Source organism: Bos indicus x Bos taurus, chromosome 7, assembly GCF_003369695.1.
Source record: "Bos indicus x Bos taurus breed Angus x Brahman F1 hybrid chromosome 7, Bos_hybrid_MaternalHap_v2.0, whole genome shotgun sequence".
Taxonomy (NCBI): domain Eukaryota; kingdom Metazoa; phylum Chordata; class Mammalia; order Artiodactyla; family Bovidae; genus Bos; species Bos indicus x Bos taurus.
In genome coordinates, this window is record NC_040082.1 from 106,578,338 (window position 1) to 106,604,184 (window position 25,847).

The 25,847-nt window shown below is 49.1% G+C and overlaps 1 protein-coding gene across 5 annotated transcripts in view; it reads left to right on the top strand.

Moving 5' to 3' along the window:
* GATAD2A (GATA zinc finger domain containing 2A) overlaps window positions 1–25,847 on the top strand; it is a 98,472-nt gene that overhangs the window by 17,073 nt on the left and 55,552 nt on the right. For all 5 annotated transcript variants that reach the window (XM_027548400.1, XM_027548398.1, XM_027548397.1 and 2 more), the window contains one exon: window positions 22,123–22,211. In XM_027548400.1, the coding sequence (XP_027404201.1) occupies window positions 22,197–22,211 (15 nt within the window). In that variant the 5' untranslated portion in view covers window positions 22,123–22,196. The remainder of the gene's footprint in view (window positions 1–22,122; window positions 22,212–25,847) is intronic.

Here is a 25,847-nt window from a genome sequence, read left to right on the forward strand (position 1 = left end):
TCCTTCCTTCATCTGGGATCAGGGGACATGTAGGAGCTAAATAAGTGGAAAAGGGAGAGCATTTCTGGCAGAGAGAGTGTTTGGGATTGAAGGAAGATCAGTGTGGTTGGGGCAGAGAGAGACAAAAGGGCAGGTTCCAGGGCTGAGGGGGTCCGGAATTTGCCATAAGAGCAGCGGGACCCAGCTGAAGAGGGCAAGGCAAGGGCCAGTGTGATGAGGGTGCATTGAAGCTCACAGCTAGACCTCCTTGGGCCTGAGATCGCAGGGGACTAGAAGATGCACCTGAAGGACACGAGTGGGAGAGTAGTGAAGCTGTTTCTGAAATGTTGGCATTTTCTGGTGTTCTGTTGGGAGAAAATAAAAAATGACCAGCAGAGTCCTGAATGTGTCAGTTTCCGAGACGCAAAAGTGTAATACTCTTACTACTGAATCCAGTTAAGGACTGTCAGTGTGAGCGTGTTAACCTCTGAAGGCATGGGCAACTCAAATACTTGTCTTGATAACTACCTGTTTGGACTTGGGGTGTTCCTGTGCCATCAAATGGAATGGACAAGACTGTTTTCCCTGGGCTTATTTTTTCCCCCCAATAATTGAGATAATTTATGCTCATTGTAGAAAACCAGGAAGGTTATGAAACAGGGGAGTAGGTGAGGTCTTCATGAGCCGTCGTCCTGGGGTAATAGAGCATCGTTGGGATTTCCTTATAATAGTTGTCGGGTTGGGAAGTGCCGCAGAACCAGAAGAACGAGTTGGCAGTGTCATAGTTTGAGGCTTACAGAACTGTGCTGCCAGCTAAATGTGGTTGGTTGTTAGAATGGATGCTCTTGAGTTATATGAACTGTTTTAGGAGGTGAGTTAGTCAGTCTGGCTTCAGATTGCTATTTGTTCAGCTAATGAAACTTACTTCATGTGCCAACTGTGCAAAGCTACATCTTTGTCTTGAATTAGGAAGGCTGTGTGTAAAGAAGGTGGAGGTGAAAGGCAGGGGACCTGAAGAGGTGGCAGTGAGGTGGAATGTGGTGAGACTGTTATTGGAAATGAGTAGCAGCTGGGGACCATCTTGCATACCTGTGGGTTTTGGCAAACGTGATGCAGGACTTTTTAGTCAAGAGGAGTGTCAGACCACAGGCTTCTTGCCCCTCCCCTTGCTTTCTAGGCTGTATTTGTGACCTCTTTTTTTGTCTGATGAAAATGTAGGTTAGTCTTTTAGAAGACAAAGAAACTTACTGTAATTGAAAACCTGCAGGTCGCCTTAGGAAGTGACTGGGAATCCTCTGGAACACTCCAGGGTATGTGAGAAAGGGTCTTTGCAGCTTCAGTGCACTGCATCCACTTTCTCGCTCTCAGACTTCACAGGGATACCTGTTTCACAGGTGAGTTTGACAGGGATCTTGCTTTCCTGTCCTGATCCCCAGTTCTTGGATTCCTTATGTGAAAGGACTGAAGATTTGATATGTGTCCGAGGAAATCTGAGGTAGAATGTGCTGGCTGGGGTGGGCTGTACCTGCAAGGGGGCTCTCAACAAAATTGAGGCAGGAGTTTAGAGGGAAGGTTTGATGAGGTTGTAAACTTTGAGGCTGTTTGGCCTCAGGTCCAGCCATAGCTGGGGGTGGGGTAGAGGGCAGAGGCGGAGTCGGAGGCAGCGTGGGATTGGAAAGAAAGTCTTCACTTGAGGCTGAAGAATCCTTCAGCTATTCTTGCTGTGTCTCCATCTCTACACTTGACACTACTTGACCTGCCTTGATGGCCAGGTCTTTTGATTTGAACCTTCAAACCTAATTCATCCTAAACGAGGTAATGCCTTTGAGCGCTCTCTAGTACTGCTGGATTACATGCTCATCCAGCTCCTCCTGTGGGGGCGGGGGGGGGGCGGGGGGCGGGGGGCGGGGCAGGGTTCCCGGGCAGCAGGTCCCTTTAGAGGTGTCCTGGGCCAACCCTGGCTCTGCCTTAGGTTGGGTGTGGGCTCCACCCAGCCTCTTCGTAGTGACTTGACCTTGGTGAGCCTCATCCTCTGTTTCCCATTTCTTCTTCTCTTAAACATATTTGTTTTAATTACTTTATTTGGCTGTGCCAGGTGTTCGTTGTGGCGTGGGAACTCTTAGTTTCCTGACCAGGGATCGACCCCGGGGCCCCTGCGTTCAGAGTCTTAGCCACTGGGCCGCCAGGAAAGTTCCCCGTGTTTCATTTCTGAAAAGGAGGAAGTATTGTCTCCCATGATGACTGAGTTGGAAGTGAGATAATAAATGCAAAGGGGCATAGTTTAGCACCTAGTGTGTACCTGCTCACACTCTCAGGGCCACTGAGTGTGCTCTTGTGGCTGCAATAGATGAGGCAGAGCTTAAAAGCTCATTGCGCTGCTTCTCACGTGTGGAGCACCGCCATGCTTGTGGAACAGATGTCGCTGTCTGCCCCTGAGAACCGCAGCCTGTCTGCACGTTTGAGATGGAAGAAGGTGAAGCCCCTACAGAGGGTGATGCTTGCCAGGGTCACCTTTTGCTGGGTTTTCTACATCTGGGACTGGGCCCCAGCTTTTCTAGTCTCAGACTGAATGTTTCTTCCGTCAGCTTTGGTGCCTCCCTGGCAGTACAGAACGCCTGGGTTGGTGATGTCTCATCGGGGCAAAGGGGACACAGCCCCTCTTCCTGACCCTGGGCTTTCTGAACCTCACATTTTGATTTTCAGGGGGCTGCTCTTCCATTTGTAAGATGTTCACCAGGCAGATCCTCATGGGGTCCTGCCGTTGAGAACCAAGAGGGGCTTCTGTACGTCTGGCCTTATCATCGAGTTCCCTTTGGCCAGGGATTGGAAATGGGTTGCTTGATGGTGCTTGCAGTGACTAATGGGAGAGTTTGGGCCTGAACCCTGTCTGTCTTCTGCACTTAGGCTGCTTGGGAATCTGAAGATCTGACAACAATTTACCATTTTTCAGCTGTGGGCAGGTTGCCTGGCCACCTGGCCTCAGCTTCCCCACCTGTAGATGGGCACTGTGTTTTTAACCTCATGGGATGGTTGCAAGGACAACTGAGAAATGTTTGAAAAAGTAGTTAGGGATATCCTAACTCTTAGCCCTCCATTTACTTCTGAGATCAAACTCCTCCCCTGAGGGAATTCCCTGGTGGTCCAGTGGTTAGGACTCCTGGCCCTCCAATGCAGGGAGCGTAGGTTCCATCACTGGTTGGGGAACTAAGATCCAAAAACAAGCCAAAAACCAAAATCCTCCTCTGCCCAGAGGACAATTACAGGAATATCCCCCTCCAGTTTTACATCTCAGTTATCAGGCACAATGAAACACTCAGATGGAGGAGCTAGATTTTCTTTATAACAAAATTCTACCACAGCCTAACAATTTGGAGGTCTTCTGAACTCATTGTAAGGAGATCTCACCTAAAAAGGTCAGTCAGGTTGCCCAGAAGGGAATTAAAAAACGCCTTGTGGTCTTAACTCTGCATATAATCCCAATATAACATTTCCTCCAATTCCAGTTATTCTATGCAATTACCCTTTGAGTCAGTGGCTGTTAAACTTGACCCAACACATTTTTACCTAAGAGGAAGGTTCTCACCAGGACCTTGGAGGTGAGCAGGTTTCCAGGCCAGTTTTTCCTTACTTGAGTTTACATTTGTTGGGCTTTTGTGGCAGTGACAACAGATTGAGTATTCTTGTGTGTTTTGGGCAGGCTCTCACTGCTAGCCAGCCAGTTGTGAAAATTTTGCTGCTGCAACTTTTATTCGCCCATGGGGGAAAGTTCTTTTTCTCCCCCAGTTGTTCAGTGCTGTGGGGAAAGTAGGAGCATGGCAAACAATCCTTGGTTTGAAGGTGTTGGTTGCATTGGTTGAGTCACTCCAGACCTGTGATATTCTCAGGGCTTGCTTATCATTGACAGAGCACTTTAACTTCTTTTCTTTCCTGTATTATTGTGTATGTAAAAGCTTAATGCATTCCTTCAATGGCAAGTGATTCTTTCAGAGGATTCTGGAGTCAGATCCCTCCCTGGGATTCTTTTTCGTGCACTGGGGAGATTTTGAGGGTTTGGTTAGTGTTTTCCTTGACACTTGTTTGATTAGCTGACCTTTTCAGCAGTTTGTGTGTTGGTCATCTGTCTCCTGCCTCTTTCCCCAGACCTTTAAGGTTTTTATTGTTGAGGCTTTCTGTCTCTTTCAACCCCACAAGTAACATTTCCTGATACTAAAGTCTGGGGAGAAGGTGGGAGTCTCAGTTGTCAGTAGTAGTCATGCCCTGGTCTGCTTTTGAAGTTTTCTTGGTTAAGGATATTAACAGACTCGAGTCTGGATTGAAATATCATTGCAGCCTACTGTCAATTTCGGTTTGTCAGGAAGAGCATTAGAAATGTAACTATTTTTGGTCCTTGGGCAGCAGACAAGTTTTAATATTCACCTGGGACTAGCTTCTGTGTACTGTTTTGCTGAACCCAGCAGGCGGCTTACTGTCTTCCAGATGAGTGGGGCGGGGCTTGATGTTACAAACTGGAAACTGAGGCCTGAGAGGGGGAGTGGCCCGCCCTGTGTTAACTTGCAGAAGAGAGAAGGAGGCAGAGCTCTATTCCCTCCTGGAGCCTCCTGGTCTGATGCCTTATCCTTACTTCTTTATGGCTTGGTTAGTTTCACAATTTTTGTTTTGTTTTAGGTTTCTCTTCCCTTTATTTATGTAGTGTAGGTCCACTGGCAAATTTCCTTCCTCAGGACCTTGTCTTTTGAGGTCATCACGGTATCTAATGTGAGGATGGGACAGGACACAGGCAAGAATTAAGGCTGCTTCTGGAGTCTCTGGGCTGCATTTAAAAGCCAGCAAACGAAACAGACTGTAGCTATGTTTCTTGTTCTGGAATTGAGTGGTTGATGGCTGTTAGTTTTAAGAGCATTAAACTGCTTTTCCCTATCTATTAAAAAACAAGAGATGGCACTCATTATTTAGGCATCCTCCAGATGAATCATTTTGAGTGACCATTTCAGGATTCAGAAAAGCTGGACATCAGATCCTGTATCAGGCTCTGCTAGTCTAGGGCAGGAGGGACAGTCCTTAACACTCAGGTAAGGGTGAGTCTAGAACAGCACAGGCTGGCTGCTGAAAAGCTTTGAGAGAGGTTATTTCTCACTTACCCTTTATATGTGGGGGGAGTCTGCTCTGCCTGCTGAAGTCATCTTTAAGCTGTTTCACAGGTGAGCTGGTTATAGGGATTGAATGTGTTCTTGGATGAGAGAAGATTGGGGTAGGGGGTGCTGAGGGGTTCCAGGAGGAATGTTGGTGATTTGGGAATCTTGGCTCAGGATTGGACAGTTGTCCTTTCCTGTTGCTGGTGCCATCACGTACCCACTCAGCCCCCTCAGGGAGGATGGAAGAGGTTCCTCTTAACTTTCCAGAGATAAAATCAGGTGGCTCTGCCATGACATGCAGCGAAAGTGGAAGGTCCCTGGGGAAGGTGCTCTGCATCGGGTGAGCACAAGAGAGACCTGCACGCACCTTCTGTGAATTTAAGATGGTGGGAGCATGCCCACTTTGTTGCCTTGGTTTACTGCAGAAAGGAGAAGGAAACTTAAATTGTAACCAGTCTTCTGTGAACCATTGTTGGCTGCTGCTTTTTCTTTTTTTAAGTTATTTTTTAAAAAGTTAGCCCGTTGACATTTAAGAGCCTAAGTTACTCTAGTAGGTGACCCATGGAGTGAAATGCAGTGCAGACGTCTCATCACTGCACAGTGAGTTGGTGACTCATACTTGGGCATACACTCAGGCCACGGCACGAGTTGCGGGCTCTGAGATTCCCTAAGGAGAGATGCTGAGCTGGGTGACAGAGATGTCCAGATGTCCTCAGGCCCAGGTGGCCCCAGCCCAGCTCCTCAGTGAGTTGCCCTCATAGTACTGAAGTGCACTGTGCACATATAATTTTTGTTACATGTCATGACATGAGAAAGATGGGGCATCTGATCTGTGCTTGCCATGCACACCATTCTGAGAAGAGACGATTTCCTTGGTCTTGGGGGTCTTAACAGCTATTGTGAAGCAGGTTCGTTGTGTGGGACTGGACTGTTGGAGGGAGTGTTCCCTGCACTGGAGTGTCAGGGAGGGATGGCACTGGCAAATCACTGTCCTGGACCTCAGGGTTTATGGAAAGTCTTAGTGGGAAATAAGTTTGAAAAATGATTATCGTTGATGACCTTAAATGGAGGGCTGATGACACTTGATACTAAAAGCAGGGAGAGCCCTCCGGTTTGTGAGGAGGAATATGCTGACTTGAATTGGGTAGGGAAGCCAGTGAGGTAAAAGGGCCACTGATAAGAGGCAGGCATGAGCTGACGTTGCCTTGAATTTGCCTGATGGGGAGTAAAAAGCAGGGACAGGTGCCAGAGATCCTGTGCGTGAATATAGGGTAGGGATTAACTGGATACCAGGGGCTGAGGACAAGTCATCTGTTCATTCAGCAACTGGGGTCCCTTCTCTGCCTGACCTGTGCTGTGCCCCTGGGTTCTGGCGATGGGTGAGATGGCTGGCTCCTGTCCTCGGGGGTCTTAACTCTTCATGGGGAGATAGGGCGCGGTGCTCTGGGAAAGAGGAAGGGTGGGCAGGAGCGTGTCCAGGTGGTGGCTCCCGAGTGGGGACTGGAGGGTGGCACAGGCCCTGAGATGGTGGGCCTTAAGTTTTCAGGTGCTGAGTTTGAGCTAAGGTGAGGTGAGCTGGGTCCTAGAGAAGTGTGGTCTGAGATCGTGTCTCCTTCCTGGGAGAAGCCAGGCGTTGTGAGACAGCTCAGCCTGTGGGCCTGGATGGCCGCGCTCTGCTTCACTGGGATTCATAGTGGATTGAGGTATGGGGGGTCGTGTGTGGTCATCAGGACCCAGGACCCTCATGAACTGAGGGGTGTGTGTCTTTGACCCTTCTCTGGGGGCTGGGTGGGAACTTGATTTGTCCTTGTGTCTCCTCCTCCCCAAACTAGCAGTGCTTTGTGTTAGATGAAAGTGTGGTAAATAACAGATAAAAGAATAAAATATCTGAGGGATGGTCCCGTATATGAACAGTTTGTTCTGCTGTGTTCCCAAGAGTGAAGTAGTGATGAGTGGATTGAAATTAGGAGGACACGGCCCTTAACTTCGTCTGAGAAAGAGCTTTGTAGTAGTTAAGAGGGACCAAGAAGAGGCTCAGTGTGATTCCTGTGCCCCAAGAGCTGGTTGGTAATCAGCATTTTCTAAAGTCTGAGAATTTTCCAGCTTGAGGCTTTGGACACTTTTCCAGACAGACCTAGAGCGATTAAGACACTTCCCTGAAACATCCACATGAATTTTTCCAACAGCTGCTACTTTCTAGTTTGAAAAAGTTACCCTGTTTCATGCATTGCTCAAATGCTTTCAAATCCTGACTCTTCTGGCAGAGTTCAGGGAAGAAGACAGGTGGATGTCCTGCCAAATGACAGTACGGGTTTTGAGAGTAGGGAGGCGTTGTGGACGCAGGAAGGAAGGGGGCCTTGGAGACTTGGCCCTTGGAAAGAATGACTTGGTTCTGAGAGTGGCATCTGCCTGATGATGGCCAGGGGTCCCAGTTTTGAGGTTAAGGGTGGGAGTGAGGAATCAGGAGAGTTAGGCTGAGGGCATCAGACTGGTGCCTCGTGCACAGAGCTGGGCGGGCCAGCATGCGTCCCGGCCTCCAGCCACCTCAGGAATCCCTCCCTTCAGGGCCCGGGCTGCCCCCGGCTCCATGCTCCGTGGGCTGGGGAGACTGCCGAGTCAGTGACCAGAGGACCTGTCTCCTTCCCCGGTCTGTGTCTGCTCTGTCTCCTGCCCACTGTGAGCACTTTGCTCTTCCGATGGAAGGAGAGCAGCTCAGTCTGCACGAGTCCTCCCCGCGGGCCCCAGGTCTGCTTGGTGGATGCTGAGTGTGGTTGGCGTATGTGTACATCTCACACAATGGAAAAGACGAAAGGGTCTTCATTTATATTTACGGCCCGGGCTGGCAGTGTTGATCAGGTCCTCTTCCCTTAGCTTGTGTGTACCCTGGCAGGTAGGCGCTTAGAAATCTGTGCTTCAGCACCCTCCGAGGGTTTTAGTGCCTCTCATAGAAGGTGAAGACCCACATAAGTCCCTGAATTTGCTGTATGGTTCGTGGAATGGGGTTTGCACAGCGAGGTTTCCTGAAATTCAGGAAAGGGTTAAGTTAGTGTGCTCTATTAAGAGGAACGGAGGTTGTACTGACCTTTGCTTTAGGACGTTCTCCCAGAACCTTGGGAAGGATCCAGCCTTAGGATGGCCTTAGTTAGAGACAGGCTGCTCCCCAAGGTGTCATGGTTGAGATTGGAGCCTGGGTCTGGATCCCCATTTAACCCTGTAACCCTGGCCAATCACCATGACTTCTCTCAGCCTGTTTTCTCACCTGTCAAGTGTTCGGTGTGACGTGTGGGTGATGTTGGCGGTCCCCCCGTGTGAAGTGTGGGTAGTGTTAGCGGTACCTGTGTGGAGTACGGGTAGCGTTGGTAGTACCTCATTCTGTGGTTATGAGGATTAAATGAAATCAGGCATGTAAAGTACTGGCACCATGCCTGGCACCAAATAAAGAATTTAATAATTGTTAGCCACTGTTACACTTTTTTTTCCTCCTTTAGTAACAAAATCTCTTGTCAGTGTGCTAAAGGTGGTTCTCTGGATGTTCCCGCCTTTGTCAGCAGTGGGCTTTTTTTTCTGCAGCAGTTTGAATCTGTGTGCCCAGCGGTGGCTTTGTCAATGAAGAGTCAGGCCCTCCCCTTCCCATGCCACCAAAACTTGATGAACACTGGAAGGAGTCCTGGACCACGGGGGACCGCGGAGCCCCCACTTCCAGCAGTCGTGTCACTGGGGCCTTGGGGACAGAGCTGCAGTGACTGGGACCTAGGTCTGTGTGAGGCGGCTGGTGACAGAGCATGGCAGTGGGGTGGGCCGTGGAGGAGGCCAGAGGGGTCCTGCAAGGTGCGCCCAGTAAAGGGGAGGTGACTGGACACCTCGCTCTTGCCTCCCTGGCACTCCTCCTCCTCCCCCCTCTCCACCCCTTTTGGTCTGGGAGGGCTGGGGACCTGGGACTCGAAGCGACTTCCCAGAGGATTTCTTGCTTAGGTTGGCTTATGTTGGCAGGACTTGTGTCATTGGGACGAGATGGACTTGTGGGCTCCTTGGGGCCACTTAGCACCGTGTTTCTCTAGAATGTGTGGTCTGCGCTCTCAACAACTGACAGCTTTGAAGTGTACCTTTGCCTGGAAGATAAAGTGTGTGCTGGCTGGTGTGTGTGCCCACGTGCTCGTGCACCCGTGTGAAGGCTCTGTGTGTGCCGTGTGTGCCTGCTGGCTGGCGTAGAGCCCGACCCAAGCAGGCACTCTGCTGTTTGCAAATGGAGCAAAGACATTTCAGTCAGTGTTGGATGTGGACTTTGTGTGGCAGAGTCCTGCCTTTTGTGGGGTCCCTGGCTTACTCTGGGGTGAGTTTCAGGTACAGGCAAAGTCCCCCTGAGGGCACAACCCACAGGTTCTTTGGACTTCTTATCTTAAGGCAGAGATTCACATGGCGTTTGCATTGTACCTCACAGCCCATCAGTGTAGACTAAAGTCTACCACCAAGGCAAATTCCGATTTGCAGCAGAGGACAAAGCAAAGCGTATTTCAAAATTCTGGTCTCACCGCTGCACCCCTGGAGGTAGGCACTCTCCTGAAGCCTTGGTAGGGGAGGAGCCCCGGTGCCTCTCTCCTGGAGCCGCTCCTCCAGGTATCCATGTCCCTAGTGCAGTTTCCTTCCTGTCTGCTCCCCAGATGCTGGCTTCTTGGCCGAGTGGAGCAGGACTCTTCCCAGCCAGCGAGGCACCTCCTCTCCGCATTGGCCCTTCTGTGAGGAGGAAGCACTGACGGCCACAGAAGTGGGTGTTGCCCCGCTCCCCTCTTGCCCGCCTCCTCTAAGACCTTGGGGGCTCTGCTTCTCCATCTTGGGCTCCACTTACCCTGTAAGGGCTGGGGGCAGTGGACAGTTGGACGGTCCCCTGAAACACCCTCCCTTAGAAACCCCTCTATCCTGACGCTCTCTGAGCGTACCTTTATTGTCGGGTACGTTGTCAGGAAGATGCGGTGTATGTTCATGTCATCTCTGTTTATTTTTAATTGGCTTGTGTAGTGCAGGCTTGTGTGTAGGACTTCCCCGGTGGCTCAGATGGTAAAGAATCTGCATGCAGTGCAGGAGACCTAGGTTTGATCCTTGGGTTGGGAAAATCCCCTGGAGGAGGGCATGGCAACCTACTCTAGTATTCTTGCCTGGAAAATCCCACGAACAGAGGAACCTGGTGAGCTACAGCCCATGGGGTTGCAGAGAGTCGGACACGACTGAGCGAGTAAGCACAGCCCAGTGCAGGGCCACAGTTCACTGGTGGGTGTTGCCATTGTGGTTTCTTTTTTCAAACTTTGCAGCATTCTAATCAGTTGTGCAATTTAAAAGAATTATTTTTCTTTATGGCTACGCTGTTTGTTGATGTGTGTGAGTTTTCTCTAGTTGTGGCAAGTGGGCACCACTCTGTAACTGTGGTGCTTGAGCTTCTTACTGTGGTGGTTTCTCGTGTTGCGGAGTGTGGGCTGAGTAGTTACGGCACATGGGCTTAGTTGCTCCATGGCATATGGGGTCTTCCCAGACCAGGGATCGAACCCGTGTCTCCTACATTGGCAGGTGGATTCTTTACTCCTGAGCCACCAGGGAAGCCCTTGCCAGTATTTTTTTGTGCAGTTTATTTGGGGAGTGGAGGGAAGGACTGAGTGATAGTGAAGCATGTCAGGGACTTGGGCCTGGTCTGGGAAGCAAGTTTCTAGAATTGTACTTGTAGCTGTGGGTATACCAGCCCCATGGGATTTGTTCTGTACACAGGCCTCAAAATGTTAGAATGATGTTGTTCTGCCTCGGAAGAGGCGTTGTGTTGAGTGAAATAAACCAGACAATAAAGCACAAGTACTGCATGATTTCTACTTAAATGAGATGCCTAGAGTAGTCAGATTCATAGAAACAGAAAGTAGGATGGTGGGTGCCTGGACGGGGTGTGAGGGAGGGAAGAATGGGTGATTAGTGTGTAATGGGGACAGAGTTTCAGTTTTGCAAGGTGAAGGAGTTCTGGAGATGGGTGGTGCTGATGGCTGCACAGCAGTGTGAGTGTACTTAATGCCACTAAACTGTGCACTTCAAATGACTAAGACCAGAAAAATGACTAAGTCAGTCAGTGTTACATATATTTTATTAATACCACATTGAGGAAGAAAAACAAAAGGGAACCTTTGTGAATATAGAAATATCCTGCATCTTTATGAGAGCATTATTTTTATCCTCCAAATGTCAGCTTAGAGAGAAATGAACGAAGGCACTCCCATTTTGATGGTCTGCCTTATGTCAGATACTAGGGGCTTTAAAAAGATACGCATAGTTCTAGAAGGCTCATTGTAACATCATCTTGGGAGCATGATTCCGTGGGTGTTCTTTGGTCCCTAGGAGGGTGGGGCCTGGATGCTCTTCTCCCCTCGGTGGGGTGACATAGGACTGGGGTCTGCAGGAGGTTAGGGGGGCAGTGTCCTGGAACACCTGAGGTCTCCCCCCCGTGCCTGAAGAGGCTGAAGGTACCCCTTGTTTCCCGTGGCCCTTTGTCAGAGAACCCCTCAGGGTGGCGCGTATTTACGGGCGTGCACACAAGGGGGACTTGGGTTCGTAGGTCCTCGCTGCCAACACCGAAGTTGTTTCGTCTTTTGTTCTGACATTTTCTTCAGGGTGTCCTTTCATAACGTAACGCACTAATGCTAAATCCTTCAAACACTAGTCTCAGGTCTGTCTAGAGGTGGACATTTGATTCCTGTGCATTTTAAATATGGGGGGAGGTGGTTTCTCTGATGTTTTGAATGCACCTGCAAGGTGGATTGCTTGGGCAGCTGCTAGGGAGTGAGCGTGAAGACACTGAAATGCTACTGCTAAGTCGCTTCAGTCGTGTGTGACTCTACGTGACCCCATAGACGGAAACCCACCAGGGATTCTCCAGGCAGGAACACCGGAGTGGGTTGCCATTTCCTTCTCCAATGCATGAAAGTGAAAAGTGAAAGTGAAGTTGCTCAGTCGTGTCTGACTCTTAGTGACCTCATGGACTGTAGCCCACCAGGCTCCTCCGTCCATGGGGTTTTCCAGGCATGAGTACTGGAGTGGGGTGCCACTGCCTTCTTCAAGGACCCTCATTATAAGGAGGCTTAGGATTTTGAGGAACAGCAGTAATCATAGTCAAAGAACTAGTTGCTTCTGTTGGAGAGCCTGCCTGGAGCCAGGCTCTGTCGCTTGGTCCTCAGGCTGATCTTGAGTCCTAAGGGGTAGGCGAGCCCCCAGGGGCACAGTCGGATTTGGCCCCAGAGTGTTTGAATTGTCAGGAGAGTCGGGGCCGAGCAGTTGGTTGTGTGTGATTCATCAGGAGGACTCTGTCCGTCATCATCAGGGTGGTCTGGTGGTGTGAAAGGGAGGGATATCCAGAATGCTTAGGAGAGAGGAGGGGGGTTGTGGAGTCAAGTCTTCAGGAGGGCATGGGTCTGTTGGAAAGATTGTTGATGGTATTTTTTCAAGTGAAGTCGCTCAGTCATGTTCGACTCCTTGCGACCCGTGGACTGTAGCCCACCAAGCTCCTCCGTCCATGGGATTCTCCAGGCAAGAATACTGGAGTGGGTTGCCATTTCCTTCTCCAGGGGATCTTCCCGACCCAGGGATGGAAGGGATGCAAAAGGAGAAGGGGGCGGCAGAGGGTGAAATGGTTAGAAGATCTCATCGACGCAATGGACGTAAGTTTGAGCAAACTCCGGGAGAGGGTGGACAGAGGAGCCTGGCTTTCAGCAGTCCATGGGGTTGCAAAGAGTTGGACGTTGACTGAGTGACTGAACAACTACAACAAAATAGAGTTTTGGCCATAAGAAAGAGGGAGGGGATGTTGGTGAATGGGTGCTGGGGTAGCGCTCACTTCTCAGCAGTGACAGGGAGGCGCTTCTGACACAAGGCCAGTGAGGACTGTGGGAGTCTCCAAGCACCTTTCTCCAAACAGCCGTGTGAGGGAGTCGCGGGAGCACCTCCCCCGAGAAGCCCTGGCCCCCAGGGGCTGTGGCGATGCTGTGGCCTTGCCTGTCTCCACATGTTGTTTATTCCTAATGTTATTTATATTGTTATGTTTTTCCATCAAGTTGGTGGTGAAAACAGGCTTCCCAAGTGGCTCAGTGGTAAAGAATCTGCCTGCCAATCCAGGAGACATAGAGACGTGGGTTTGATCCCTGGGTTGAGAAGATCCCCTGGAGAAGGAAAGGGCTACCCAGCCCAGTGTTCTTGCCATGGGGTCACAGAAGAGCTGGGCACGGCTCGGCGCCTGAGCACAGTGGCGAGAGCGCAGTGGCTGGGTGCTTGTGACCGGCGCAGAATGCCGTGGTGTCGTCTCTTCTGCATTCCTTGTTGGGCCTTGGATAGGATGAACAAGAGCCCTTCCTCTTGTGGTACGTGGAGTGTTTGGAGGAGAGAACCGAGTGGGATGCTTGTCAGATGTCAAGGTCAGCCATGCCAAGTGATGGGGTTTTAACCCTTGGGGATGAAAGGGAGAGGGTTTCTGAGTAATACGTGTTTTGAGTCTGACAGATGAGTTGGGGGAAGGAAGTACTTTCCTAGGAGTGAGAATAGCATGTGGAAAGTCCGGGTCATAGAGGAAGGCAGATATGGTGGGTAAAGGAAACAAGAGCGGTGTGGTTGGAGGCAGGAGTATGGTGTATGTACCCACACGTACGTGCATGCCTATACATACATGCATGCCAGGTGACTTCCTGGGGTCGCCTGCCTAAACAGGCAGGGTCCTAAAGGCTGTGGTGAGGTGTTGGGAGCTTTAAGGAGCTTCAGGAAGGGATGGTGTGGGGACACAGTCCGTCTCTTGGTGAGGCCATGGTTGCTGTGGCTGAGGGGGGACAGGCAGGGGCCCTTCAGAGGTCTGGGGGGCATGTACTGCTTGTTACCCCAGTGGGTGCTCTGGCTTGACGGTGGAGATCGTCCAGCTCTGGTTGCCAAGGATAGGCTTGTGCAGCTGGCCTCACTGTCAGCTCCGTGGCCCTCGTGGGGCTGAGTCTCCCTCTCCAGTCTGCCTAGTCATGCTCTCCCTGCCTCTGTGGGGATACAGGGTTAATGAGGCTCTGGGCCTGGGGGAGAGCAGGTACTGCTTGGTCCCGGGGGGTGTGGAGCCAGAGCACACCCTCGCTGCGCCTGCGCTCTGATCTTGTCTCAGGCAGGCAGCTTTGACCGAGTCACCTCTGTCCCGGGAATGCTGAGCGGAGCCCACCAGCTTGGTCTCGTTGGCTTTTGGGGTCCACGTTGTCTTTGTCACTGCTGCTCAGCTTTGCCCTGTGGACGAAAGCAGCCCTAGACAGGCTGACCCCGGGTGGATGCGGCTGTGTCCTAGGAAACCCATTTCCTAGAGCAGGCCCAGGCTGGAGTTTGTGATCCTGGATTAGGGAATTGACTCTGAGCCAAGTTAATCTTTCCCTAGCCAGGCAGCACATGTTGGAGCAGTGTGACCTTTGGGCTTCCCTGGGGTAATCCACTGTTGGCCTGCCTCAGTTTCTCCCTTTCTCATAGGGCTGGCTGGGGATTTCGTCTCCTTGACAAGTAGCAGTGCAGTTGCTTCAATTGTTGGCAGAAGGGTCTAGGGTAACCCTTTGTTTCCGGAGGTGGTGCTTGGACCTAGGGGTGGGAGACAGTGAATGGGATTGTTGGGTTTCACCTTGGCGGTTTTTTGGGTTTAATACCATGTTCTTGGGCCTGGATTGGAGCTAGGGTGGTTAAATGTTTGGATGAGACACAACTGAGGAATTTCGGAGGCAGCATAAGTGTTTGAGTGCAGACAGTGCTGAGGAGGAGACCAGAGGCGTGAGGCTTCCACAGGACCAGGCCTCGGAAGGGGCGCTGTGGCCCTCGGGGGAGCCCCTCAGAGAGCCCAGGCTTCCCCGGCAGGTGCCCTTGGCCCCTGAGAGCTGTCCCTGGGCTGGCCGTGGGCACTGCAACTTCAGTGTCTCTGAGGAACACTGGAGCTCCCTAGACAGCAGCCAGTGTCTGGCCGGGGCCTCCTCACCTCAAGTTCAAAGGGCGCGGACCTCACTTGCCTGACCTGGAAAGGAAGTGGCAGCACTGGGCTTCTGTTCCCTGAAGTGCAGTGGCTTGATTTCATGTAAATCACCAGTCACTGCCTCCTCACCAAGCGAGATCTCCCTCAGGTTGGGAAATCGTTCGGGTAGGTCGAAGGTTTGGGGTGTTGAGTGTGCGCATGTTAAGTGGAGTACCTAGGTGCAGGGTCAGAGCCAAACCATAATGATTTATCAAGGGAGCGGAAGAGTCTCTTATGAGTTGGTAATTGTGTACTTAAGGGTTACTCGATACTGTTTTAAATGTATGGGTTGGAAATAAAAATAGTAAAAACTCTCTAAACCCCGGCCAATGTGGGGTCAATGGCACAGCAGCCCAAAGGATATATCCGTGAAAACTGATTACGGTCTCTTTTAGAGAGGTGCTCCCAGTTCTGTTGGTGCTAAGGGGTCTCTGCTTGGTTTCTGCTCCTTCCTGAATTTTGCACTAATTGTATCAAGGGGTGATTGCTTATGAACTCCTCAGGTTGATTCCTTCTCCTTTAGTGTTAAACCATCTCTGCTCATTCATTCCATAAACATTTATTGAGTGCCAGACATGCTGCAGGTGCTTGAAATGAAATTAGGCCCCAGGCAGATACCCCTTTCCTTGTGGCGTCTTTGTTCTTCCTCTGAGAAAGTCCATAGACATGGTAACTATGTTGTGTGCAGTTTGAGGAGGGCTTGGGGTGTGGGAGAGAAGGGGCAGAGTGAGCAAGGTGGGCCTCTTTGAGGGAGACATTTGAGCAGTGATTTGGGGGTAAAGGGAGGAGTCAGTCCTCGGAGTGAGAGTGATTGAGGCAGAGAGAGCAGCTAGCACAAATGGTCTAACAAGTACAGTTGGAACAGACTGTATACAGACATTTCTGAGAAATCGTGTGAAGCCGAATATGGACTGGGCATTTGTTGACATTTAGGGCTTATTGTATGGTAGTTATGTCTTCAAAGGCCATTTTCAACTTGGGCTGCAAACTGAAGACTTGATTGTTTAAAATGATAGCATATCTGGGATTTTGTTGAAGATCTTAAAGGACCCCAAGGCAGAAGAGTGCATGGTGTGTTGGAGGCCAGCATGACTGGGAGGTGGGGTGGACATGCCTCTGGGATCAGGAGAGGACAGGACTTCACTCTGAGTGAGAATGCAGGGCCTTCGGGGGGTTTTGAGCTGAGGAGTAAAAGCAGGAGCTCCAGTTTGCAGACCTCCGCCCTACTGCTGGAGGATGGTGTGGCCAGTGGAGGTGTGAGAGGTGGGTGGACCCCACATGTGCTTGACAGCAGAATCAGTAGGATTTCCTGATGGACTGGATGATGGGTAAACTGATTAAGAAGGTAACACCAGATTTTAATCTGAGCGTCTTGAAAGACTGAATTTGCTGTGAGGTAAAGTGGGGAATGACAGAATGTGGTCCACTGGAGAAGGGAATGGCAAACCACTTCAGTATTCTTGCCTTGAGAACCCCATGAACAGTATGAAAAGGCAAAATGATAGGATACTGAAAGAGGAACTCCCCAGGTCAGTAGGTGCCCAACATGCTACTGGAGATCAGTGGAGAAATAACTCCAGAAAGAATGAAGGGATGGAGCCAAAGCAAAAACGGTACCCAGTTGTAGATGTGACTGGTGATAGAAGCAAGGTCCGATGCTATAAAGAGCAGTATTGCATAGGAACCTGGAATGTCAGGTCCATGAATCAAGGCAAATTGGAAGTGGTCAAACAAGAGATGGCAAGAGTGAATGTCGACATTCTAGGAATCAGTGAACTAAAATGCACTGGAATGGGTGAATTTAACTCAGATGACAATTATATCTACTCCTGTGGGCAGGAATCCCTTAGAAAAAAAGGAGTAGCCATCATGGTCAACAAGAGTCCGAAATGCAGTACTTGGATGCAATCTCAAAAACGACAGAATGATCTCTGTTCGTTTCCAAGGCAAACCATTCAATATCACAGTAATCCAGCCTACGCCCCAATCAGTAACGCTGAAGAAGCTGAAGTTGAACGGTTCTATGAAGACCTACAAGACCTTTTAGAACTAACACCCAAAAAAGATGTCCTTTTCATTATAGGGGACTGGAATGCGAAAGTAGGAAGTCAAGAAACACCTGGAGTAACAGGCAAATTTGGCCTTGGAATACGGAATGAAGCAAAGACTAATAGAGTTTTGCCAAGAAAATGCACTGGTCATAACAAACACCCCTTCCAACAACACAAAAGAAGACTCTACACATGGACATCACCAGAGGGTCAACACTGAAATCAGATTGATTATATCCTTTGCAGCCAAAGATGGAGAAGCTCTATACAGTCAGCAAAAACAAGACCGGGAGCTGACTGTGGCTCAGATCAGGAACTCCTTATTGCCAAATTCAAACTTAAATTGAAGAAAGTAGGGAAAACCACTAGACCATTCAGGTATGACCTAAATCAAATCCCTTAAGATTATACAGTGGAAGTGAGAAATAGATTTAAGGAACTAGATCTGATAGACTGCCTGATGAACTATGGATGGAGGTTTGTGACATTGTACAGGAGACTGGGATCAAGACCATCCCCATGGAAAAGAAATGCAAAAAAGCAAAATGGCTGTCTGAGGAGGCCTTACAAATAGCTGTGAAAAGAAGAGAAGCAGAAAGCAAAGGAGAAAAGGAAAGATATAAGCATCTGAATGCAGAGTTCCAAAGAATAGCAAGGGAGAGATAAGAAAGCCTTCCTCAGTGATCAATGCAAAGAAATAGGGGAAAACAACAGAATGGGAAACACTAGAGATCTCTTCAAGAAAATTAGAGATACCAAGGGAGCATTTCATGCAAAGATGGGCTCAATAAAAGACAGAAATGGTATGGACCTAACAGAAGCAGAAAATATTAAGAAGAGGGGGCAAGAATACACAGAAGAACTGTACAAAAAAGATCTTCATGACCCAGATAATCACGATGGTGTGATCACTCACCTAGACATCCTGGAATGTGAAGTCAAGGGGGCCTTAGAAAGCATCACTACGAACAAAGCTACGACGAACACAGCTAGTGGAGGTGATGGAATTCCAGTTGAGCTATTTCAAATCCTGAAAGATGATGCTGTGAAAGTGCTGCACTCAATATGCCAGCAAATCTGGAGAACTCAGCAGGGGCCACAGGACTGGAAAAGGTCAGTTTTCATTCCAATCCCAAAGAAAGGCAATGCCAAAGAATGCTCAAACTGTCGCACAATTGCATTCTTCTCACACACTAGTAAAGTAATGCTCAAAATTCTCCCAAATCAGGCTTCAGCAATATGTGAACCGTCAACTTCCAGATGCTCAAGCTGGTTTTAGTAAAGACAGAGGAACCAGAGATCAAATTGCCAACATCTGCTGGATCATCAAAAAAGCAAGAGAGTTCCAGAAAAACATCTATTTCTGCTTTATTGACTATGCCAAAGCCTTTGACTCTGTGGATCACAATAAACTGTGGAAAATTCTGAAAGAGATGGGAATATCAGACCACCTGACCTGCCTCTTAAGAAACCCGTATGCAGGTCAGGAAGCAACAGTTAGAACTGGACACGGAACAATAGACTGGTTCCAAACAGGAAAAGGAGTATGTCAAGGCTGTATATTGTCACCCTGCTTATTTAACTTAAATGTAGAGTGCATCATGAGAAACACTGGGCTAGAAGAAGCACAGCTGGAATCAAGATTGCCGGGAGAAATATCAATAACCTCAGATATGCAGATGACACCACCCTTATTGCAGAAAGTGAAGAGGAACTAAAAAGCCTCTTGATGAAAGTGAAAGAGGAGAGTGAAAAAGTTGGCTTAAAGCTCAACATTCAGAAAACTTCAGATCATGGCATCTGGTCCCATCACTTCATGGCAAATAGATGGGGAAAACAGTGGAAACGGTGTTAGATTTATTTTTTTTGAGCTCCAAAATCACTGCTGATGGTGATTGTAGCCATGAAATTAAAAGACGCTTACTCCTTGGAAGAAAAGTTATGACCGATAGCATATTAAAAACCAGAGACATTACTTTGCCAGCAAAAGTCCGTCTACTCAAGGCTATGGTTTTTCCTGTGGTCATGTATGGATATGAGAGTTGGACTGTGGAGAAAGCTGAGCGCCGAAGAATTGGTGCTTTTGAACTGTGGTGTTGGAGAAGACTCTTGAGAGTCCCATGGACTGCAAGGAGATCCAACCAGTCCATTCTAAAGGAGATCAGTCATGGGTGTTCATTGGAAGGACTGATGCTGAAGCTGAAACTCCAGTACTTTGGCCACCTCATGCGAAGAGTTGACTCATTGGAAAAGACTCTGATGCTGGGAGGGATTGGGGGCAGGAGGAGAAGGGGATGACAGAGGATGAGATGGTTGGATGGCATCACTGACTCAATGGATGTGAGTCTCGATGAACTCTGGGAGTTGGTGATGGACAGGGAGGCCTGGCGTGTTGCGATTCTTGGGGTCGCAAAGAGTCGGACATGACTCAGCAACTGAACTGAAAGTGGGGAAGGTTGTGGTTCAGGGTGAAAGTCTGAGATGACCTGAAAACGTCTTATATGTTGCATAGTGTCCATTATGCACTGTGTGCACTACTATAGCAGGTTAAGGGACTTGGCATTCGCCCCTTAGGAAGATGTCCAGTGTGTCTTATGGTTTCAGAGTTGGGGTACTGGGTGTTGCAGATCATCTGTCCACATGAGCGTGGGTGTGTTCTGTTCATTTATCTGCTCATCTGCTTTTACCTGCATGTCACGCTCTTGGTTTACATACTTGATGGTATGTCTCCAGATTTGTTTCATTTTCAGTGTTTCATTATTCTAGGTCTTTTGCATCTCCATATAAATTTTGGAATCAGCCTGTTTTTTTCCCAGCAAAACATGCAGGCAAATTTTTGATTGGGGCTTTGCATCAATTTAGGGGAGAACTGACAACTTTCTGATCCATGGAATAGTCATCTCTCTATTTGGGTTTTCTCTCACTAATCTTGGTGACATCTTACTGTAATTCAGGTTACAGGTCTTGTCCATGTTTTTAAAAATCAGGTTTATCCTTAGGTAGTTTACATTTATGCTGTATTAATTATTACTGTTTTTTTAGAGCTTTGCGTTTGTTTTTTCCCCCAAAGATTTATTACCTCGTTCCTTGTCTGTGGTGGATCTTTGTTGCTGTGCACAGGCTTTTCTCTGGTCGTGGGCAGGGACTGCTCTTGGTTGTGACGCACAGGCTTCTTACTGTGCTGACTTTTCTTGTTTCGGAGCATGGGCTCTAGGCGTGCAGGCTTCAGTAGTTGTGGTGCTCGGGCTTAGTTGCTCCTTGGCGTGTGGTTCTTCCTGGACCAGGATCCAATCTGTGTCCCCTGAATTGGCAGGCAGATTCTTAACCATTGGACCAGCAGGGCAGTCCGAGCCTTGGGCTTTAAAAAACTTAATTTACTTATTTGGCTGCGCAGGGTCTTAGTTGTGGCATGTGAGATCTAGTTCCCTGACCAGGGATTAAACTTGGTCCCTAAGAGCAGGGAATCTTAGCCACTGGACCGCCACAGAAGTTCTGAATTTTGATTGTTTGTTGCCATTGCGTGGAAATACCTCTGACTTTTGTATATTGACCATGATCCTGAAGAGAGCAGGTGCTTGGAAAAGCCCCGGACTACTCCTGAGGTTTCCCTCTCCGAGGCAGAGAGAGGTGTTGGCTCCAGGGAATTAATGGTATCTACTGCATTTCCCAGACTGAATAGGGTCTAAAAAAGTGACAGAAAGGGCCCCTCTCCCTAGGAGCTAGCCCTAATGGTGGCTGTAGCCAGCTCTGGGCCCCACTGAGGAGGGCTCTGTGTGCTCCTTGGTGCCCAAAGATCTTTCCATATGATGTTTGCTTATTTTGCAAGTTCTCCTGTGGGAGTGTTTCTCGACATCCATGAGCTGTGAATTTCTGTGAACCCAGTTTAAATATAAAGGTTTCATACCAGAGTGAGCTCCTGGTAGTCATGTGGGTGCAAAGAATGACAGCAGAGGTGACACTGACAATATTTGGCAAGCTACAACTGACAGCTGCCGGGGAGGCTGAGATTTGGCTGGTTCCCTGGCTTGAGCCTGTGTGCCCATTGCACTGGACATCTAACCTCACAAAGGAGGGAAACTCATGCTGTTTCTGTGACCTTGGGAGAGTTCCTGAACGTTCTTGAGCCTTAGTTTTTGGGTCTGTAAAACGAGGCAGCCCCTTTTTGCCTGGGCCGTGTAAGCCTTTTAGAGCTGATCCCTGGGTAAAACTTGTAGTTGCCCTGTGGCAGTGAGGCCACTTCCATGTGGGAGATGAAGTTTATCCATCCTTGGGCACCTCATGTCCCCAGCTTCATGAGGGCAAACTCTGCCCTGCCTGTAATAGTGGGTGGTTTTCTTGGGGTCTGTGTTTAGGTGTGGGGACTGGAGAGGGGAGAGGTCACCTCGGAAGAGGGAGATGTGGTGACCTTGGACAAGTTCCTGAATATCACATATGTCAGATCCCTTAGCTGTCAAATGGGAATGATTTTGTAACTTAACCCTGAAACTGTCCAGGGGATTCAAAGACGTAACTGAATTTTAACGTAGTACCTGGAACTCACTACTGAACGTCTATTAAATGCTAGTATGTCTGTTTTTGCTGTTAATGTCATTACTATTATAATCACGACCTTGAGCCGTTTTTTGTGTGTTCAGTATGTTGGCTTGTGGTTGTGTACCACCTGTTGTCTCTATCCATATTGTTTAAGATGGGATCTTTCGTGTCTGAGATCTTCGTGTTGACTGGTTAGTGCACCATACTGGGTCATACAGACAGAGACTGATAGAAATTGATTTCTTCAGCTTGCCCTCCTGTGGAAGGGTGCAGTCACAGAGCTCTGGCTGAAATCTAGAATTTTGCTGTGTAATTCCAGGGATTGGAGACATTTAAAATTGTCACTATGTACCAGTAACTTTTTTTGGAAACTCAATGTTTCTTCCTCTGTTCTTTGTTTTAGGTTGGCCAGCACGTTGATAGAAGTTGCCTTTTGACATAGCTCCCACCATGGCCGGCTGGTAGGACCGCTGTCCCATGCCCAGAAGCCAGGTGAGTGCGAGGTATCTCGCATCTGTGGAATGGAGGCTGGCTTACCCCATAGGCCCATTCAGGTCCTTGGACATTGACACAGCACTGCTTCGGAAGCTGATGGCCACCTCCTAGCGAGGGAAGAAGGCCGGCACCTCGGGTTTTGCACATTGGGAGATCTCCTCGGGGCTGCCCAGGCCCTGCCTTCTCCGGATGGCCTTTTGCTCTCTTCTTATGTCTCACAGGTCACTTGTTTGAAAAGCCCAGGCCGCAGTAGAATGAGCCGTCCTCTGTGAGGATCAGGGGCAGAGCATAATCCTGGCCAGGTGGCCTTTGCCCTCTGGCCATTCCTGTGGTTTTCCAATGCCACGATTAGAGTTTATCCTTAACCACCCGTGCTTGGAGCGCATTGACCTTCCTGCACTCTGCGTCTGTGGGGAAACTGAGCCATCCCCCCCACTGCTTTGGGGTCTCAGGTGGAGACTGTCCAGGGCTTTTAGGACCCAACAGGACCGAGCCCAGAGCCGGGTAGTATTTTGTCTGTTACGATCAGGGTCTGGCTAGTGATGTTTTGGGCCAGGGCTACTTAACTGGAGAAGGTAGGACTGAAAGACGTCTTAGAAGATGAAGACACCTTGGAGACCTCCTCCTGGGTCAGTGAGCCGCTTCCTCTTGTGGGCCGGCCGGCCGGTGACTTTCCGAGGGGTGTATGCCCTTGAAACAGTGGCACAACCGCATGGGGCGAGACCTGGCTGCAGGGACAGCTCTGCTGGGTGAGCAGGACATGTGACAAGGGTTGGGTGTTGGTTTGTGAGGTTTCAGCTCTTACCTACATAGAGCAACAAAGTATGGGAATGGTCAAGTCATCCTGGGGTCAGGAAAACATTTCCAGAATGCTTCCCCAGCAAAAATAAATGTTCCTGGTGTTTAAAAATTTTTAATTGAGATAATTTGTATATCATCTAATTCACCCGTGTGTAGTATACAATTCAGTGATGTTTCGTGTGTTCAGGAGTTGTGCAGATGTCACCTTTGTGTAGTTAGGGAACACTTTCCTCACCCCCCAAAAAACCCCATACCTATTAGCAGTCCATCTCCAGTCCCTCTTCCTCAGCCCCCAGCAGCCACTCCTCTCCTTTATATCTCTGAATTTGCCTGTTCTGGACATTTCTTATCAATGGAGTCAGTCTATATGACCTTGTGCGTCTCACTTCTCATACTTAGCATGTTTTCAGGGTTCAGGGTTCGTCCACTCTGTAGCGTGAGTCAGTGCTTCGTCTGTTTTTGTGGGTGAGCGTATTCGATTGCATGGCTCAACTCCGTTTTGTTTATCTATTATCATCTGGGATAAATTTGGGCTATCCCCACCTCTTGGTAACTAGGACAGTGCTGTGAAGATTTATGCATGCAGATTTGTGGAGGTGTGCTTTGAGGTCCTCTGGACGTGCACCTTGGAGTGGAATTGTTGGATCACGAGTCTAATATTCTGAGGAAATGCCAGACTGTTGTCATGGCAGCTGCACCATTTTACACCCCCACCCTACCCCCCCAGCCCTACCCAGGGACCCTATAGCTCTGGTGAAAATGTCTCAAAGAGTCTGTGCCGGTTTCTTAGAGCTAGTTGAGGATCATTGGTGTTAATGGTGCTCGTTACCTGGTGCTGGTGGCAGCGTGCAGTAGGCTGGCCACCTAGAAAGTGGGTTTGGCCCATGGTTGTCAGCAGGCTTTCTTTGAACGTTAGCATTTTAAAAAATTCATGGTACTTTATGTCTAGAAAAGGTCTCACTGCAGCCCAGGGTGAGGTGAGTGACCATCACTTGTCTAGTAGCCTAGGGCATTGTCTGAAGGCAGAGGGCTGGCTCAGGATTCTTTGAGGTCCTAGGCTGGATGACCTCATACCTGTCTGGCCCTTTGTTTTATTTTGTTTTCAATTTTGACCACGGTTCGGCATGTAGGATCTTGGTTCGCTGACCAGGGATTGAACCTGCACTCTGCAGTGCAAGTGCACCATCTCAAACACTGGACTGCCAGGAAAGTCCCTGCCTGGCCCCTTGTTTCCTGGGAAGCACATGGTCCGAGCAATACGTTCTTGGTGAGAGAATGAATGAAAGAAAACTCCTCCTTTCCTATCACAGGGCCAGCAAGGAAGACATAGCCATAGCATTAGAAAGCAGTCAGGTTGGGGATCTGGGAGGGAATTTCTGGAAGCCACCTCAGGTGTTCCCTGTGGTCCTGCCTCTCTGTACCTGCTGTGTGAAGGGCTTGATGGGAAAATATGGTCTGCAGATGGCGGTGGCCGGTGATGGTCAATGTCAAACAGGCAAAAGCACCCTTGAGCAATTATTTTTAAAAAATGTATAAATACATCAGTTTGTGTACTTTTGGTCATGGGTGTAAGTCAGCCGAACAGATTGATTGATTGATTGTTCCACTTTCCACTGAACCGTGGCCTGTGGTCAGCTGGGGTCTTCTCATTCCTGCTGCCTGGGACTCAGTGGGCACGGAGAAAGAGCAAGGCGGGAGAGGGGCCGCGTCCTGGAGAGTCTTCCGACACGCACACAGCCCGCACACCACAGCCCGCGTTGTACGTGGTTGTCAGTGTGCACACTGAGGCTCAGTCTGCTTGCCTGGGCTGATGGAATTGGTGTCTACCCTTGACTTCTGCCGGTCAGGTGTCTTGTCGTTCGGCAGCTTCAGACACTGCTCGTGTGCCCAGAGACTGGCCTCATGCTTGGTGTTAAGGACCAGAACGGGTACGACGTGCAGAAAAACAAACAGGGAAAAGCAAATGCAGATGACCTGTAAGCGAGGCAGGAAAGAGACTCCAGTTTTTCCCAGTACTGAGAATAGTGCTCACTGGAGCTTCCCTAGGACGCTTCTGACCCTTAGTCTCGAGAGGTGGAGACTGTTCTCTTGGTGGGAACCGGGCACCACCGTATGTTGCGTTGGGAGGTTCGCAACACCTCAGAGAGGGATTTGCTCCAGTGAGTTCACTTCTCAAAAAGGATCCTGAAGATACTGTCAAAAGTAAGGATTGTGGCTGGGCTCTTCTCTACAACATTCTGAAGTAGCAATCTGGAACTCACCTAGCTGTTTGTCAGTTGGGGCCAGGACTGATGGGGCTGGGTCTGCCAGCGGGGCGGAGCTGAGCCCCTGAGGGATAGAAGGGATGGCTTCATGTCACTGTGATGGGATTTCTAGGGTGAATTAAGTAGAAACAATAACAAACTGAAGGGTAGATGTATTGTACTCACTTTCATTCCCCATGATAAAAGGTTAGGGGCGGGATGGAGACATAATGTGTATTTGTTTTTATTTTATTGTTTAGAATGGATATACAAACCATAGATGAACTACATGGTCACCTCCAGAGGCATGATGAAAAGAGGATAGGATTATTGGGAGACTCCTCCAGGTTTCCTTTCTGTGTCGCACCAGATGCTTGTTTTATATAATTAGAAAATAAAGTTATGTCATGTTGGGGGAGAGGAACCCCTAAAAGCCATACGCAAAAGCAAGCTGAAATGAATCTAGGTACATACCAGTTGTTACTCATGTGGGTAATTTAACCTCTCAGAGGATTTATTTTACATGGCTTTAAAGCATTGTAGTTTTGGAGACTTCCTGGTGGTCCAGCGTTAACAATCCTCCTGCCAA